Here is a 14,536-nt window from a genome sequence, read left to right as displayed (position 1 = left end):
TGAATCAAATCGGTTTGGGTTATTCAATCCGAGCATTGTAACACAATCCAACCCAGTGGGTTAGATCAAGTCCTAATCTATTTTCTGGCCCCAGTGATCTACATTCAGTTTCAATCCATAAAATGCTTGATCCACTTAGAAACTTTAATTAGGTTCCTATATCTCTCTCTCTCTCTCTCTCTCTCTCTCTCTCTCTCTCTCTCTCTCTCTCTCTCTCTCTCTCTCTCTCTCTCTCTCTCTCTCTCTCTCTCTCTCTCTCTCTCTCTCTCTCTCTCAAAGAATTAGCTTTAAATATGATCACACCGAAGAATTTGTTTAAAAGAATTCTCCATTTTAGCATTTTAAAGCCAATTTTTTTCATAAGCAGACTGGAGATTCTGAGGAGAAGCAGCAGACAAGTCTTTTAAACATGGGGGGGCGTTCCTTCCCGCTGTTCTCAGAGCTCTACAGAGAGAGGAGCGAGTGGATGGAAGAGCTTCAAATCGCTCTCGCAAACAGCGGCCTTGCAAGCGTCGAATTTCCTAATAAAGGGCGTGGCCTCGTCGCCCTCCGCGACTTTTCCCCAGGTGCAACTTCGTTTTATGCCTCTCTCCTCTGTAGATTTCTGGTTATTTTGGTTCCTGTTTGTGGGTTAGGTTTCCTGCGATTATAAAGTTTCTATCTTTGAAGGGCAGAGATGTTCAAGCTCTTTTTTTTCATTTCATTTTCTGTTTTATATTCGTCCATTTCAAGTTTGTGTGGCTTTTTTTACTATGCTTAAACTCCTATGCATTACATTTTTCTTTAAGAGCTCTTCGAATGTATGAGTTCGAATGACAATTCAGCAGTTTCTGGAGAATAGGCTCTATCTCTTTCTTTTATTTTACTCTCTCATTTTGAATTGTGGGAGTTGATGATGCAGGAGAGGTTGTCATTCAGCAGGAACCTTACGCCTCAAAACCAAAGTTCTCCTCCTCCGCCGGCCCAAGTTGTGAGGAATGTTTTTGTCCAAATAATCTTAAAAGATGTTCATCATGTCAGATGGCTTGGTACTGTGGAAGATCATGTCAGGTATGTATTTCCCGATTTTTTTTCTTCTTGTCTCTTGGAAAGTTGATGACACAGATTCGAATGTTAGAAAAAAATAATATTTATTTAGTACTTTTACCGATCCTCTATAATTATCTTGCTTTTATAGAACAAGAGACGATTCTTAGAAATTCTAAGGATTCTTGTAAACCATTGGAGATTGACATTTAAATCATAAAGGCTGGAAATAATTGTCCTGGACCGGTGAACAATCTCAGTTTTCGATTACCCTGAGCCTGATTGCTCTTTTGAAACTTTCGACATGTTTTTCTTTGTTTCAGTAGAAGAGTTCTTATCTGGGAAAGTAGGAGGACCCTACGATAACTATAATGTGCATTAACAGGACCATATGATTATCAACTTACCCATGTCTAGAGAGCAAACAACAACGTAGGTGCTCTTGAATGGAATATCTGGAATTTTACACGTCACTTAGATGAGCCAGAAACAAATCAAGGGCCCCTAATTATCGTTTTTTTTCCACTTTTCCACTCTTTTAATATTTGCTTCTAAAGGAAATCTATATATTTTTAAATGAATCCTGTGAAATCCTTGGATTATAAATTTCCCAGAAATCAGATTGGAAATTGCACCAACTTGAATGTAAAGCCCTTTCAAAACTGAGCAAAGAGAGGAGAAATATGTTGACTCCGACAATATGTTTAATAGTGAGATTACTGCTGAGGAGAAAGCTTCAGGAGGATAAGGTATTGTTATTTGTACCCTTGTGTTCTTATTTAGATATTTAAGAATGTATTGTCTTTCTTTATTTCTTGACGAATCTCTTGGCACTTACATTATTTCCTTCAATGGCTAATTAGACTAGGGAACAACATTTATTGTAATCTTTCTAAATTTTTTGATGCATCTTTCCTCATTTTTCCCATCAATGAAGGTCCGATTAAAACCACTTGAATCCTCCACGGTCTCTCTTACAGTCATTCAAACTCATTCATTGAGTATTTGCGTTAGAACTGTGTATCACCTACTATGACGGTTTTTTTCTTTCATTTTTAGGTGATTAGATGCACGGAAACAGATAACTATGAGCTGGTGGAAGCGCTGGTTTCTCGTATCCTGATCATTTGCCATTTTGGCCTGCGAATAGCTTTTAAGTTCCTCAATGGTTACATTCTTATTCTACCATTAACTCTTTTTGCCTCGAGATATGTCTGATCTTCGCGATGAACAGCTCATACTCTACGCCCAGATGGCAAACCTTGTGAGTCTGATACTTCCTGACATGGACATCAATTTAAAAGAAGTTACAGAAATCTTCTCAAAGGTATTTAAATGATTGTCATTAGTGCAAATAGCTTCGAAAATGTTGTCTATTTTCTAGAAGATCTGTTGAAATTCTATTCTTTGATGTAGCTCTCATGCAATGCCCACACTATCTGTGATAGTGAACTCCAGCCCAGGGGAACTGGACTATACCCTGTAATATCTATAATTAACCACAGGTTCTCTCCTCCGAGTTCATATTTATTATCGGTGTTCATAATCTATTTCGAATAATCAGCATGAACATAGAATCAGCAGGAACATTGTATTCTAAAATATTGGAGATTGCAGTTGCTTGCCGAACGCTGTTTTAGTATTTGAAGGCAAGGTGGGTGTTGTCCGAGCCATCGAGCCCATAACTAAGGGAACTGAGGTAGCTCACTAATTTGTGCATTGTAGTTGTCTATTATTATCTCAAAATGAACATTTTATCAATCACACCTCACCTGGGAATTCTTCACCACCTTCATCCCACATTGTTTTACTTATATAATGACCATTCTTTTCTTCTAATTTCAAGGTTTCAGTAAGTTATATAGATACTGCCGCAACGGCAAAGAAACGGCAGAAGGAATTGAGCGAACAATATTACTTTGTGTGTGCATGCCGTCAGTGTGTGACAATGGTAGGGCAAATGTCAATTTTGTTAAAAAATTTCCATGTTTGTATACTTTCTTCGACAAACTAAAGACTTTAGCATGATTTTTCTGCTTTTTAATAGAATGATAACGATCATGCAAAAGAAGTTGCCATCATGGAAGGTTACCGTTGCAAAAAAATGACATGCAATGGCTTTCTGGAATTCGATTACGGTATGAAACTCAGTGTTCTTTCCTGAATTTATCCTACCTTTTTACACTGTCTTCCTTGCTACTTATTCCAATTTCTTGGTCTTTAGAAAGTTTACGACTCTTTCCTTGTCCAGACAGCAGGGGCTTCATATGCCAGCAATGTGGTCTTTTTCGAGATCGTCAAGAGATAAATAAGATGGAAGATGAAATAAAATTTCTGAAGGACAAGGGTTCTGACTCCCTGTCATGCAACAGTATCCTGTATAAAATGAAATTAATCTGTTCTTTCAGAAAAAAAAATGATATTAATCTGTTAGTCATTATATTTCCTCTTCGAAAATGAAATCGTGATTTATGTTGTGTGCTATGTTTATCTCTTACATGATACCCATCTTTTTTTTTTGAACAATAACATGATACCCATCTTATCTAGGGTTATTTTTATCGTAATAGCCCTCTAGGGGCATTTTGGTTGTTTGGCCCTTATGTATTTCCTTTAAGTCGGGCAACCTTAACTCTAGGAGGGCAACTAAGAAGAATGAAGTTGAAGCCCTTTATCTCTTCTCCTCTCGATGTCTAAGTCCTGTCTCTCCTCTGTGATTCTCATCCCTCATGATCGCCTCTACCTCATCCCCAGTTGATCTCTGCTTCTTCCATTTTATCTCTCCGATTATTCCTGTTACTCGCCAACCTCGTTGAAGCTTTCCGATCAGTCCTGTTCTAACTCTATCCTTGAGAGCATCTAACTTTGCCCTCTACCTCTTTCCCACAATACAAACCTAGATCAAGGTTCTTATCAGCTTCAGATAGATTCTCTTCTGGAGTAACGTTTTGAATCATTGTCATTATGTTCTTTATCCAACAGTTAATTGGCCTTTAAATGTACTGTTTCTCGAACCTTTTGCAGAGCTGAATTGCACGCCTTATTGACTACTACATGTTTTAAGATGATAAATCAGTCTTAACTCAGGTCTAGATTACAGTGAAGCGAATGCATTATTTAAGAAAATCGAAGAATATCAACTCAAATTGTGCCACCCTCTTTCCATTGACCTTTTGAGAACCCGTGAAACTCTTCTGAAGGTAACTTTCATTTTTTTCCCTGCCTTTTCTCTTCCTTTCTTCTAAAGGTTCGGTTCTGTAGGCTCTCAAGCCAAGAAGGATACACCTTAGGTTCATTACCACCGCAGTTAGTAGGCGCATCAAAAAGGATTTCTTATATTTAATTATAAATCTTTAAAACTAAGATAATATAAAATAATAATTTACAGGCTCCGAATGAATGTAGTAAACCAATCATTTGTTTTCATGTACCTTAAGGATTAAATCGTTAGTCAAATTGGGACATGTGGAATTATAATGTGCGAAGTCATACTGTAGCCATGGCAGACTTTATTCCCTTAAATTTCTTGGGATTCCCTTAATGAACTATGAAAACATTTTACTGCTAATAGCAATAATCCTAGCTAGCATTTTCTCCTATGTTCAGATATATATGGAGCTTGAAAGCTGGAGCCAAGCCTTGACATATTGCCGATTAACAATATTTGTGTATGAGAGTAGGTCTTCATTTTCCCCTCATTTTTTTCTCTTCTTGAAATGCTGGAATTATTTGGAATGGATCTTTTCTGTAGGGCTTTATCCAGCTATTCATCCCCTGGTTGGACTTCAACATTACACATGTGGAAAATTAGAATGGTATCCATCTCTCCTTAATCATATTTATGTTCCCAAGTAAACCCAGCGTAGTTGTCCCCATCTTAAACTCTATAGTTCCTTTGCGTAATTGACACTAGATAACATTTTGATTGATCATCTGATTTTCTGTTCTGGTTGCATAATTCTATGCTGCAGAACGCATTTTATATATTTTCTGCTTTGCTAATAATGTCCTTTTTGCCGTGATTCTATGATTACAAGGCTACTTGAGTACACGGATGTCGCTCTTAAATCCTTCACAAAAGCTGTGGATATATTGCGGATTACACACGGGACAAAAACAGATTTTATGGGATCGTTGCTGAGTCAGCTGGAAGAAGCACGTTGTGTCAGACAAATGCAAGCCCTTAACAGCAGCTAATTGAAGAGTGTACTAGACTAAGCCTTGGTACATTAAGTACTGTAATTTCACTAAAAACTTATTTCCCTACCTTTAACCCATGCATTTCCTTTGCCTTTATAAAAAAATTGAATGCTTATTACCTTTTTTGTAGATCAAGAACTCATTAATTACTCCTAATATATAACTTGAAAAAATTGGATGCTCATTACCTTTTTTGTAGATCAAGAACTCATTAACTACTCCGAATATATAATTTGAAAAAATTGGATGCCACTTGCCTGTGGATGAGGAGCTCATTTACTGCGGATATCTAAAGATTAGAAACCTCTTTATCCAAGATCATGTACATCAATTGAACAGATATTACGTTCAGCCACAAACTTTTCCAACTCGTCAGCCATGTTTGAGCCCTCTGGTAGACGAGAATATGCCTCGATCCTTCGAAACAGAGACTTCAATTTCCTTTGATTTTTATCTGAATCAGGTGGGTCCACGTCAGTAAGAGTGATGGATGGGGCCAGAAATGGATGCTGAAGCAGTTGGGGTATCCTCCACCGTTCATTCCGGTCCCATGCTAGACACTTTTTCATCAAGTCAACAAGAGAAGGATTAGATACGGGCTTATATACTATCTTGTGATTCCGGTCTGTCACCACTTTGTATTTGGCCCAGATGCTCTTGTGGTCTGCAAATGGTGTTTGTCCGTAGACCATCTGATACAGAATGCAACCCAGCGACCAGATGTCTGAGGGCCTTCCGCATTTGATCATGTTCCCCCCGGCATCATGTTCATTGCACAAGTATGCCTCCGGAGACATGTAGTTCAGCGTCCCCACCTGTAAGTACTTCCTTATTATTGAAGATTATCACTATGCTAACTACAACAATGATGATGATGATGATGATGATGATGACGACGGTAATTCTGATGACATCAATGATGATGATAACGATGGCTATAATGATGCTAATGAAGACAGTCTACTATCATCATCATCATGATACAGGAATTTAATTATCACTATGGATGGGCGACCTTCTATGCGTAAGAGGGTATTAAGAAAGGGATCTGGACCTGTAAATGGTGTTGAGGATGATGATGGTGGCGATGACGATGATGATGATGACTACAGTGATGATAATGATGGCAGTCTACTATCATCATCATGATACAGGCATTAACACCAGCATGATGAATGGGTGACTTTCCACAATTTTGGGGAATGAACATAGGGATTTGGACCTGCGAATGAATTTGATTCCTGTATCATGATGATCATAATGGTCAGATTTTGAAGTCTAACAGCGGATAAGACTGAATTTTCTGAAATTTCTGGCGATGTTAATCAGGATGATAACAGATTTGCATTATTTTCCTTAATTAGGATGAATGGACAATTACGGGGTTAGTACCTGTGAATCACGTTGGATGTTTGTTGTGTCGCTTGAGATGGCCTTGGCAATCCCAAAGTCAATGAGCTTGAGTGAACCTTGGACGAGCAGGAAGTTGGCAGGTTTCAGATCAGAGTGTACAATGCGCTCTTCATGGATGGTGTTCACAGCTTCCAGCATTTGCTGAAAATATTGGAAAAGTAACCAAACAATATTTTAAAAAATGTACAGGCTGCGTGTGTAATTTTATTCATGTTTATGCGTTCTACCGTTGATTTTACTTTTGAAAGAAGCGAAATTACAAGGTCATAAATGTTTATAACAAAAGAAACCTCATGAGAACTCCATTATTTGATGGGATGCACAAACCTTTGTCAAGAAATACTTTCTTCTTAAGTTCAATAATATATCCACCATGCTCCCCCAATTAGAATTTGGCATCCCAGAGAGGATGATGATCAGTCACCGTCATCCTCGTTATTCGTCTTCACCAGGATGACAATTGCGATAGAGTTACTCGTCTGGGTCAAGGATAATGGTGATGATGAAATCACCATTATCATCATCAAATGACCTTGTGATGATGACAAACTCATCACTGTCCCTCGTCTGCAACAATGATGGCGATGACAATGATGAAAGTTTAGATGATAATTTCGTCATATAACGCTGAACCCTACTTTCAATGCACGGAATATAGTATACTCTTCAATCTAATGGAACAGACCCAAGAATGTGTCTGAAGCTGATGTGTCTCTCTTCAATATAAGGTCATGTACATCAGCTTCTATGATGCAACAATACAACATTTAGTTCATAAACGTTATGAATCCATCATAGATGCAACAAGGAGCTGGATATTTCCAATTAACTGAGGTCAGATTATATCAGGCGGAATGGAATAAAGGCACTTTATCCAACATAACCAAATAATTAAATAACTGAAAACAAATAAAAAAGAAGTTACCAGCCAATAAAACCGAATCCAGGTCTCATAACTTATCCAGTTGCATTTATCAAAATCTTTCCACTTGAGTGAAAGCATGCGCGCCAAATCAATTTCTCCATATTCCAACACCATATAAATGTATACATCATCCTTTATACTGCTGTGTTTGGAATTCGTGCCTCTAGTTAGAACCTCTTCAAACAGAGTCTTGTCAGTTACCTACGAAAGGATATGGAATGAAATGGCCAAATACGGAAGACCAAAAAGGATATTCTTATAAAGACAAAACTGGATTTGAAAGAGAACTCTAAGAGAATTATCATATCTTCTTTTATCTGAATTTCCCCTACAAAAAAATAATGAAGCTTCACATAATTCCAAGTTACTTCACGTAAGTCAACAAAATGGTTTTAAATCCCAAAACATTTAATCGAGAACCGTTAATAGATAATGAAACTCGAGGCTAAGGTAGAGACGAATTTGAGAAAATGAGGAGTATCAGGAATGACAATCAACTAAATATTTTCTACATATATATAATATATATATATATTTGACGAAAATGTTTTTTACAAGAGTTTTAAGGTTTGGAAAGAAAAATAAACTTTCAAAAATAACTGGGAAAGGCTACCGGCTACTCCCAACTTGCTGCATATCATTATCTCAAAATCTCACTTCATATCCCAGAGGAGATTCGCAAAAAAGATTAAAACGACTGTGAATCAAACGAAGTTCATAAAATCTAATATTTTTTCCTTTCGGAGAGCAAATAAGTTGCCCAACAATAAAGTTTTTGGAATGATATGGAAGTAATTAACAGGCCAAAATAAATCTTTATACAACGCTTAAGTTTCTACATCGAGGTGTAATCGATTATCAACCTCCGCTTACTTATTGTTCCCAAAATGTTACTGAGTTTTCTTTTTGAAAACAAGTATTACTGAGAGTTATTCTCTCAGGAATCTTTCTTTCATACTTTCAGATCCATTTGCTTTTTAGATTTGTTTTCCCATCATTCTAAATTCACCAAAACCTCAGCCCTAGCACCTAACACAGTCCAAAGAAGTTAAAAATTTTCAAGAAATAAAATTCCAAGAAAAAGCAAAACCCCTCTTAAATGTGATATTTGGATATCAAACCCTACGAGTTCTAAAACAAAAACGACTTTAGAAACGGAAAATATTAGAATAAACACTTGCGGGCCTTGTTTTATATGAATTATGTACCTCATAGTCAATCAGCTGAATAATGTTGCTTTTCCCTCTTAACTTTTTCAGATATTCGATTTCCTGACAGAACCCATAAGCCGTGGGATAATCCCGGCCTTTGAGAATGATTTTCTTTAGAGCATAAATAGTACAGTCCGACGTTATCACCTTATAAACCTCGCTGCTACCACCGCTGCCAATTTTACCCAGCTTCTGGTACAGCTTTCCTTGAACTTTAAAAAACGAGTCTGCATCATACTTTCTCTTTTTAGAAGAAGGTTTTTCCCCTCTTGTAGATTGCGAAGGCTCCCCCTTTGACCCACCATCGTCATTATTCACTTGATTTTGTGGCTTTTCAGATTGTTGATTGACTTTGGAATCAATTTCATGGACGCCAGAAGTAGTTTCTGGAGGCTTGATCTCGCTATTAACCACACAAGAAGACATTTGCGTTGACCCAACAGTCTGCCCAGGAAGTGTTTGGCGGGTGGATTGCAAACCCTGAGCAGGATGAAGAGAAAGAGCAGTGGCACAAGAACCAGTCACTGATGCTTGAGTAATCGGATCAGCGATCTGCTGAGCTTCCCTTGCTTCTGTTCCATCTTCAATCTTCATATGAAAACCAGAAACCTCCGTTTGCTGGAGAAGATTACACTGATTGGGTTTTGGGTCTGAGCTTGAACGATTCACCGATGGTTGAGTGATTGGATCACCGTTCCGCTGACCTTCTCTTGCTCCTGATTTATCTTCCTGCTTGACGGGGAATCCGGAAATCTCCGTTTGCTGAAGAAGATTACACTGATTCCGTTCTGGGTCTGTGCTTCCTTCTCGCTCTGCCAACGAAAGAGAAGTCAAATGAGCAGCGATGTCGTCGTCACCTGTGCGAAAGAGACAAATAAGAACAAGCAAGAGGAAGGTAGAAAGGAAAGAAGCGCATTCCGCTGTAATGGAGATCTACTTTGATGTGATTTAGACTCGGGTTTTGCTTCAGCAGCTGTCTGCGGGGAGGGAGACGATAGAGTAACAGCGGATTTGCGCTCATTGGACGAAGCTAAGTTTGTCAGCGTCGAAGTTAGGGTTGAGGATGTCGAGCAGGGCGGCGTAGTAGAAGAGACAGGAACCCTGCTAGCGCGTAGACCGCTCAGATCCATAGCTGGGGAAGCAAGCAGAAGCAAAATTACCATCAGAAATGCAAAATTAGAGATCAAAAGCTACAATCCGAAAGAGGATTTGAGCTTGAAAATGGCTTACAGTGAGGGCGATGGCGCTTGAGGGCGGCCTGGACATGGCGAAGGAAGTCCTGCGGAGACTGGGAAGAGGAGGAGATGGAAGAGGAGACTGTAAGGCTTGCTTCGGCGGAGGAGAGCGGTGGGCGAACTGGTAACAATGGGCGAGTGGGAGGGATCGGAGGTGGAGGGTTAGAAGACCCATTCCTCTTCATTGTCGAAAGGGCTCGAGTTCAACGGCATGTCGGCCAGGGAGAGCTCACCAGCAATGGCGAAGACGACGATCGATCATTCTGAGAAGAACCCGCTGAGCAGAACGAGATTTTGAGAGGTGGGTCTCCCGCAAGATTCAAATTTGCGCCCTTTGCCGCCCTGAAAGATCGATCTTTATTCGCGTTTTCACTTCAGAGTTCAAACCCGGAAGATGACGTAAGATGAAGAATAAGAACAACCCCCCCCCCCACTGGATACAATTTTAGGGTGCTACTGTTCAGATATGTAATCAGAAAATGTTTATTGGATATAATTGGATGAATAGATAATATTAGCATAGTTCTGGATCGTCTGTGGACGATGGACGGGGGGACGAAGATCATCCCATACGACATCCGGAATCAGTGCAGGGACGCAGATGGGATGGATTTTTCGTCAAGACATCCGGACGGGATGGTTTTGTCGTCCGAGTGGACGAAAACCGCCCCGTCTGGAGGTCTCGGGAAGAATTTCTGTCCAGATTTTCGTCCAACCTCGCGAACGGGAAGATTTTTTTGCTCTGGGACGAAAAACCGTCCCGTCACATCCCTGCAATATAATTATTAGGGATATTGATTATGGATACAAATATTGATATAGATTTGGTTCACATTTACTACAGTAAGGGAACTGTAGGAGTCTGTATCTGCTATTGGAACTGTTGTTATATGTCAATGTTTCTTATTTCAATTGATTGTCATGTTTCGATGTCCCCTATTGGAAACGGATGTCAGCTTGTAAGTTTTAACATTTTTATTAAACTTATATATTTGTATGTAGAATAGGTTGAGAGTTGAGAGTTAATTGCTTGAGGCAACCGAAGTGACAGCAACAAATTATTTCTCTCTCTCTCCCGCTCTTTTCCCATTTTTCTTCCTCAATTTTTTTTTGCATGTTGTCTCCCTCTATATGTGATATAAACAAACTTGTAGGAGTCTTGTTTATACATAAACAGAGGAAATAGTTCAATTCCCCCATCATACTCAGTTTGTATTCGCTTTGCATTTATTGAGCAAATTTCTTGCAAAGGAACTCATTGCCAAATATTATGCCATCTATATGAATTTGAACCACACTAATGTCCTTATTTTATTTTTTCATGAATATGGACATATCAACATACCCTCTAGCATACTCATCTTCAAAAAAAATTGCTCGATTTCCTATGCGAAGCTCTTGGAACTTGTTTGAGACCGTAATGGATTTTCCATAATTTAAACACCCAATCAGGACCTTTACCGACTTCAAATCCTGAAGGTTGTTCAACATACATGTATTCTTTAATTATTTAATCTAAGAATTCACTTTTCTACATCCATTTGTAATAATTCAAATTTATTTTCACATGAAAATGACAACAGTATAAAAATCGCCTCCATCGTTGCAACTAGAGCATAGGTTATAATGTAGGCCTTCTTATTGAACATAACATGGAGGAACCATTATTGTTTTATTTATAATTGCTTTCCGTCCTTATTTAATTTATTATTGCAAATCCCCTTTGCTACTATGATATTCTACCCATCAGGTCATGGGATTAAACTCCAACCCTGCTCTAAAACTGAACTAGTTTTCCTTGCATTATCGTTTTCCATGATTCACTTGTATGTGCATCATTAATTTGCTTTGGCTCAATTGAGAGGAAAGTGCAACACATATTCTCATTAATTTCAGATATGAAGATTAAGCATTAAAGGCAGTTTTGCACAATGTTTTAATGTGTGTTTTGATGAATTTTCAAAGTAATGCATGCCTCGATAAGAGTTGTGACCAAAGAAAAATAGGTCCTCAATCAACTAGTTGACTGATTGTAAGTGAAGATAAAATAGCAGCTTTAGTTATATTAAAAGGCTACTTATTTCCATCATACAGTGAACAAGTCAAATCCTGTATTCAGGGCTTGTACTTTCTATGACATGAAGATAAATATATTTTCTAACACTTTTCAACTATTTTTTCTGAATTTGACTCCATTTCATTTCTTTAAGAACTTATTTTGATTCCTAATTACTACCTTCAAGCATTTAAGGCTCAATTAAAAGATAATTTAATGAAAATTAATTACACAAATATATTACTATCAAATACTGATATCTTGATTAAAATGATGTGGTAAACATACCTAAAAGTTTAAGCTTATTTTAAAGCTGAAATCTTTGGCATAACGGCTAGTTTTTTGCTATTAATCTTTGGCATAAGCTGAAACTCTTGAAAGATATTTTGAACTTATGACAAAATTGTAAATATCAAAATTCAAAATTAAAATGATAATTTTCTAAAATTTCTTAGTCATAATCAATACATATTACTGTTGGACTTCTGAGAAATTACATCATGCTCTTTTGGATTTCTAAGTCCATATATACAGTTTTGAGCTCTAATTTCAAATTCTCTTCTCTTTGCCTTTTGAAAATTGCAGTCCAAAAGCTAGAGAGATCTCTCAAACCCGGGAGCAAGTTTCAAGCAGTTTTTGAGCATTCTTTAAAGATATTATTTTTTGTTAATATCAATCCAAGTCCAAAGAACTTAGAACCATGGTTTTTGGTGTAAATTGTTTCAAGATTCAAAGGAAAAAATGCAGACCTCCAAAATTTGCACATCCTTGACCTTGTGATAAGTTTATAATCTTTAGCATAGCTTTTATAATGATTTCGAGATTTTTTTCAACATATGAATCATTTCTAACATCCGTGAAAAAACAAATCACTTAAAATCACATAATTTGGCTGAGTTTTGAAAGATTTACAGGGCCATGAAGTTGAACATAGGAATCAGATGGTAAACCAAGAATGCGGAAAGATTGAATTCTAGAGATTTATTTGATTTGATTTTGAACACTTTGCATGAGATAAGAGTTGTGTGAAATTTTTTTAGGAAACTAATCCAAGTAGAATCGTATCATTTGGTGTGAGGTCAAACGCGAATCAAGAATTTCATCCATAGAAAAACTTGAAGAAAGAAAGACCACAAACAAGGAGGTATTAATAAAGGGAATTCATAGTTATATTTATGAATTTTTATACCTGAAATAATAAATTTCTGATCTCAAAATATTCTTATTGAAATACATAAAAGTGGTCCTTTTCTTTAATACTATTTAAGTAGTTGTCATGCTAAGTGTTGTTGAGGAGAAGACATTGTTTAGAAATATATTGGTCAGTCAGGTTAAGGCTTTGGGGGCCATAAGAAGAAGGCTGTCAAGGCCATAAGAAGAAGACTTTGGGGGCCAAGTTGAAGTAGATCAAGCGACTTCCTTTGGGGTTGAGGACAACAAAGCTTCATCAACTTTTTTCTTCTTGGTATCCTTGTTAAGCCTATTTCCAAGTGATTTGCTTGGGGGTCATTCACACAAACGCAATAGGGCACATCATCACCTCAGGACGAATACCCCCAGACAACATTAAGGATTAGCCTAAGCTGTCTAAAAAAATAATTGTCTCCCATTTCCTCTACCTCATTTCTTAGGTAGAAAAATCGTAGGCTAATTAAAATTGAAAACACAAGAAATTTTGTTACTAACAATCCCAATAAGGTAAAGGATGAATCCCAAGATTTTTCTTATCATTTCATCCAAGAGTGACATTCGCCTTTTCTGCATTACTGCCTAGAACGAGACATTTTTTTTTCTGTCTAACTCTAATTGTATTTTTTTAGAGAATAACTTGACTTTCATATTTCATTTTATTTATAATATCAACACATTTAACTCTTCATCATCATCATCATCTACTGAGGAATTTCATCCATAGAATCATCGTGATCTTTTTTTAGTTCTTGAGTAAGCATTGAGATTCTTGCATTTAGTTGATTAATATCATACATATTTCTCCTATATTTTTATTGACTTTTATTTTAGTTCTATCATGATGTCACGCATGTCCTCTGCGTTTGTTTATTTGTCAAACCAAGTATCTTGACTTGATTAGACATCATGTAGTTGTTGGCATGCTCTCCTTCATTTTTTGACGAGTTGACATCCTTGTCAATTGAATTTATCCAAGTAACTTTCAATTCTGTCTCATGTTTCTTGTTGTCCTTTTGACATGTTCCTTCTATGCTCTAGTGTTTCCCCGTAGATCTCTTGTTTGGACATTCATTCGTTAAGTGGCCTTTTTTACATTGAAACACAGTTTTGTTTCTCTTGTTTTTCCCATTTGGTTTTTATTCATTCAAGCTATTCTCAAAGAAATCATTACTAATTCACCTTTATCAGATAATGAATTTTCTTCATTTGAAATATAAGTTTGTTTCTTATTGAAGCTTATTGAAGCTTTTTCATAATTCACTTGTATGATATTATTGCA

The 14,536-nt window shown here is 37.2% G+C and overlaps 2 protein-coding genes across 5 annotated transcripts; one reads left to right on the top strand and one right to left on the bottom strand.

The window, feature by feature from the left end:
- Nucleotides 1–340: 340 nt before the first annotated feature.
- SDG37 (SET domain group 37) lies at nt 341–6,854 on the top strand. 3 transcript variants are annotated; one of them, XR_013584129.1, is made up of 16 exons: nt 341–566; nt 902–1,050; nt 1,641–1,775; nt 2,086–2,140; nt 2,235–2,353; nt 2,443–2,531; nt 2,644–2,725; nt 2,873–2,977; nt 3,074–3,164; nt 3,278–3,397; nt 4,120–4,226; nt 4,633–4,702; nt 4,778–4,841; nt 5,064–5,232; nt 5,690–6,043; nt 6,591–6,854. XR_013584129.1 is itself a non-coding variant. In XM_078588384.1 (14 exons), the coding sequence occupies exons 1-14, from the start codon at nt 410–412 to the stop codon at nt 5,221–5,223; spliced, it is 1,503 nt and encodes a 500-aa protein (XP_078444510.1). In that variant the 5' UTR covers nt 342–409; the 3' UTR covers nt 5,224–5,355. The 3 variants fall into 3 exon arrangements, 1 of the variants encoding a protein (XP_078444510.1); XR_013584128.1 differs by having other exon boundaries at nt 5,064–5,250; XM_078588384.1 differs by lacking the exons at nt 5,690–6,043; nt 6,591–6,854 and having other exon boundaries at nt 342–566; nt 5,064–5,355.
- LOC144713714 (uncharacterized) lies at nt 5,517–10,307 on the bottom strand. Of its 2 annotated transcripts, none has more exons than XM_078588382.1 (6): nt 10,006–10,307; nt 9,713–9,907; nt 8,773–9,632; nt 7,565–7,765; nt 6,619–6,780; nt 5,517–6,041 (listed from the first exon to the last, which is right to left on the bottom strand). In XM_078588382.1, the coding sequence occupies exons 1-6, from the start codon at nt 10,193–10,195 to the stop codon at nt 5,535–5,537; spliced, it is 2,115 nt and encodes a 704-aa protein (XP_078444508.1). In that variant the 5' UTR covers nt 10,196–10,307; the 3' UTR covers nt 5,517–5,534. The 2 variants fall into 2 exon arrangements, with proteins under 2 accessions (XP_078444508.1, XP_078444509.1); XM_078588383.1 differs by having other exon boundaries at nt 8,773–9,587.
- Between the last annotated feature and the right edge of the window lie 4,229 nt (nt 10,308–14,536).

Source organism: Wolffia australiana, chromosome 16 (assembly GCF_029677425.1).
Source record: "Wolffia australiana isolate 7733 chromosome 16, ASM2967742v1".
Taxonomy (NCBI): domain Eukaryota; kingdom Viridiplantae; phylum Streptophyta; class Magnoliopsida; order Alismatales; family Araceae; genus Wolffia; species Wolffia australiana.
This window is presented reverse-complemented; position numbering and strand designations above follow the sequence as displayed.

Coding starts and splice junctions, on each gene's coding strand:
- SDG37 (XM_078588384.1), top strand. CDS start 410: ATGGGGGGGCGTTCCTTCCCGCTGTTCTCAGAGCTCTACAGAGAGAGG. Junction 1,776..2,085: donor GAAAGCTTCAGGAGGATAAG/GTATTGTTATTT, acceptor TTTCATTTTTAG/GTGATTAGATGCACGGAAAC. Junction 2,141..2,234: donor GGTGGAAGCGCTGGTTTCTC/GTATCCTGATCA, acceptor TTTTGCCTCGAG/ATATGTCTGATCTTCGCGAT.
- LOC144713714 (XM_078588382.1), bottom strand. CDS start 10,195: ATGAAGAGGAATGGGTCTTCTAACCCTCCACCTCCGATCCCTCCCACT. Junction 7,766..8,772: donor TTCAGCTGATTGACTATGAG/GTACATAATTCA, acceptor ATCCTTTCGTAG/GTAACTGACAAGACTCTGTT. Junction 6,042..6,618: donor ACATCCAACGTGATTCACAG/GTACTAACCCCG, acceptor AAGTACTTACAG/GTGGGGACGCTGAACTACAT.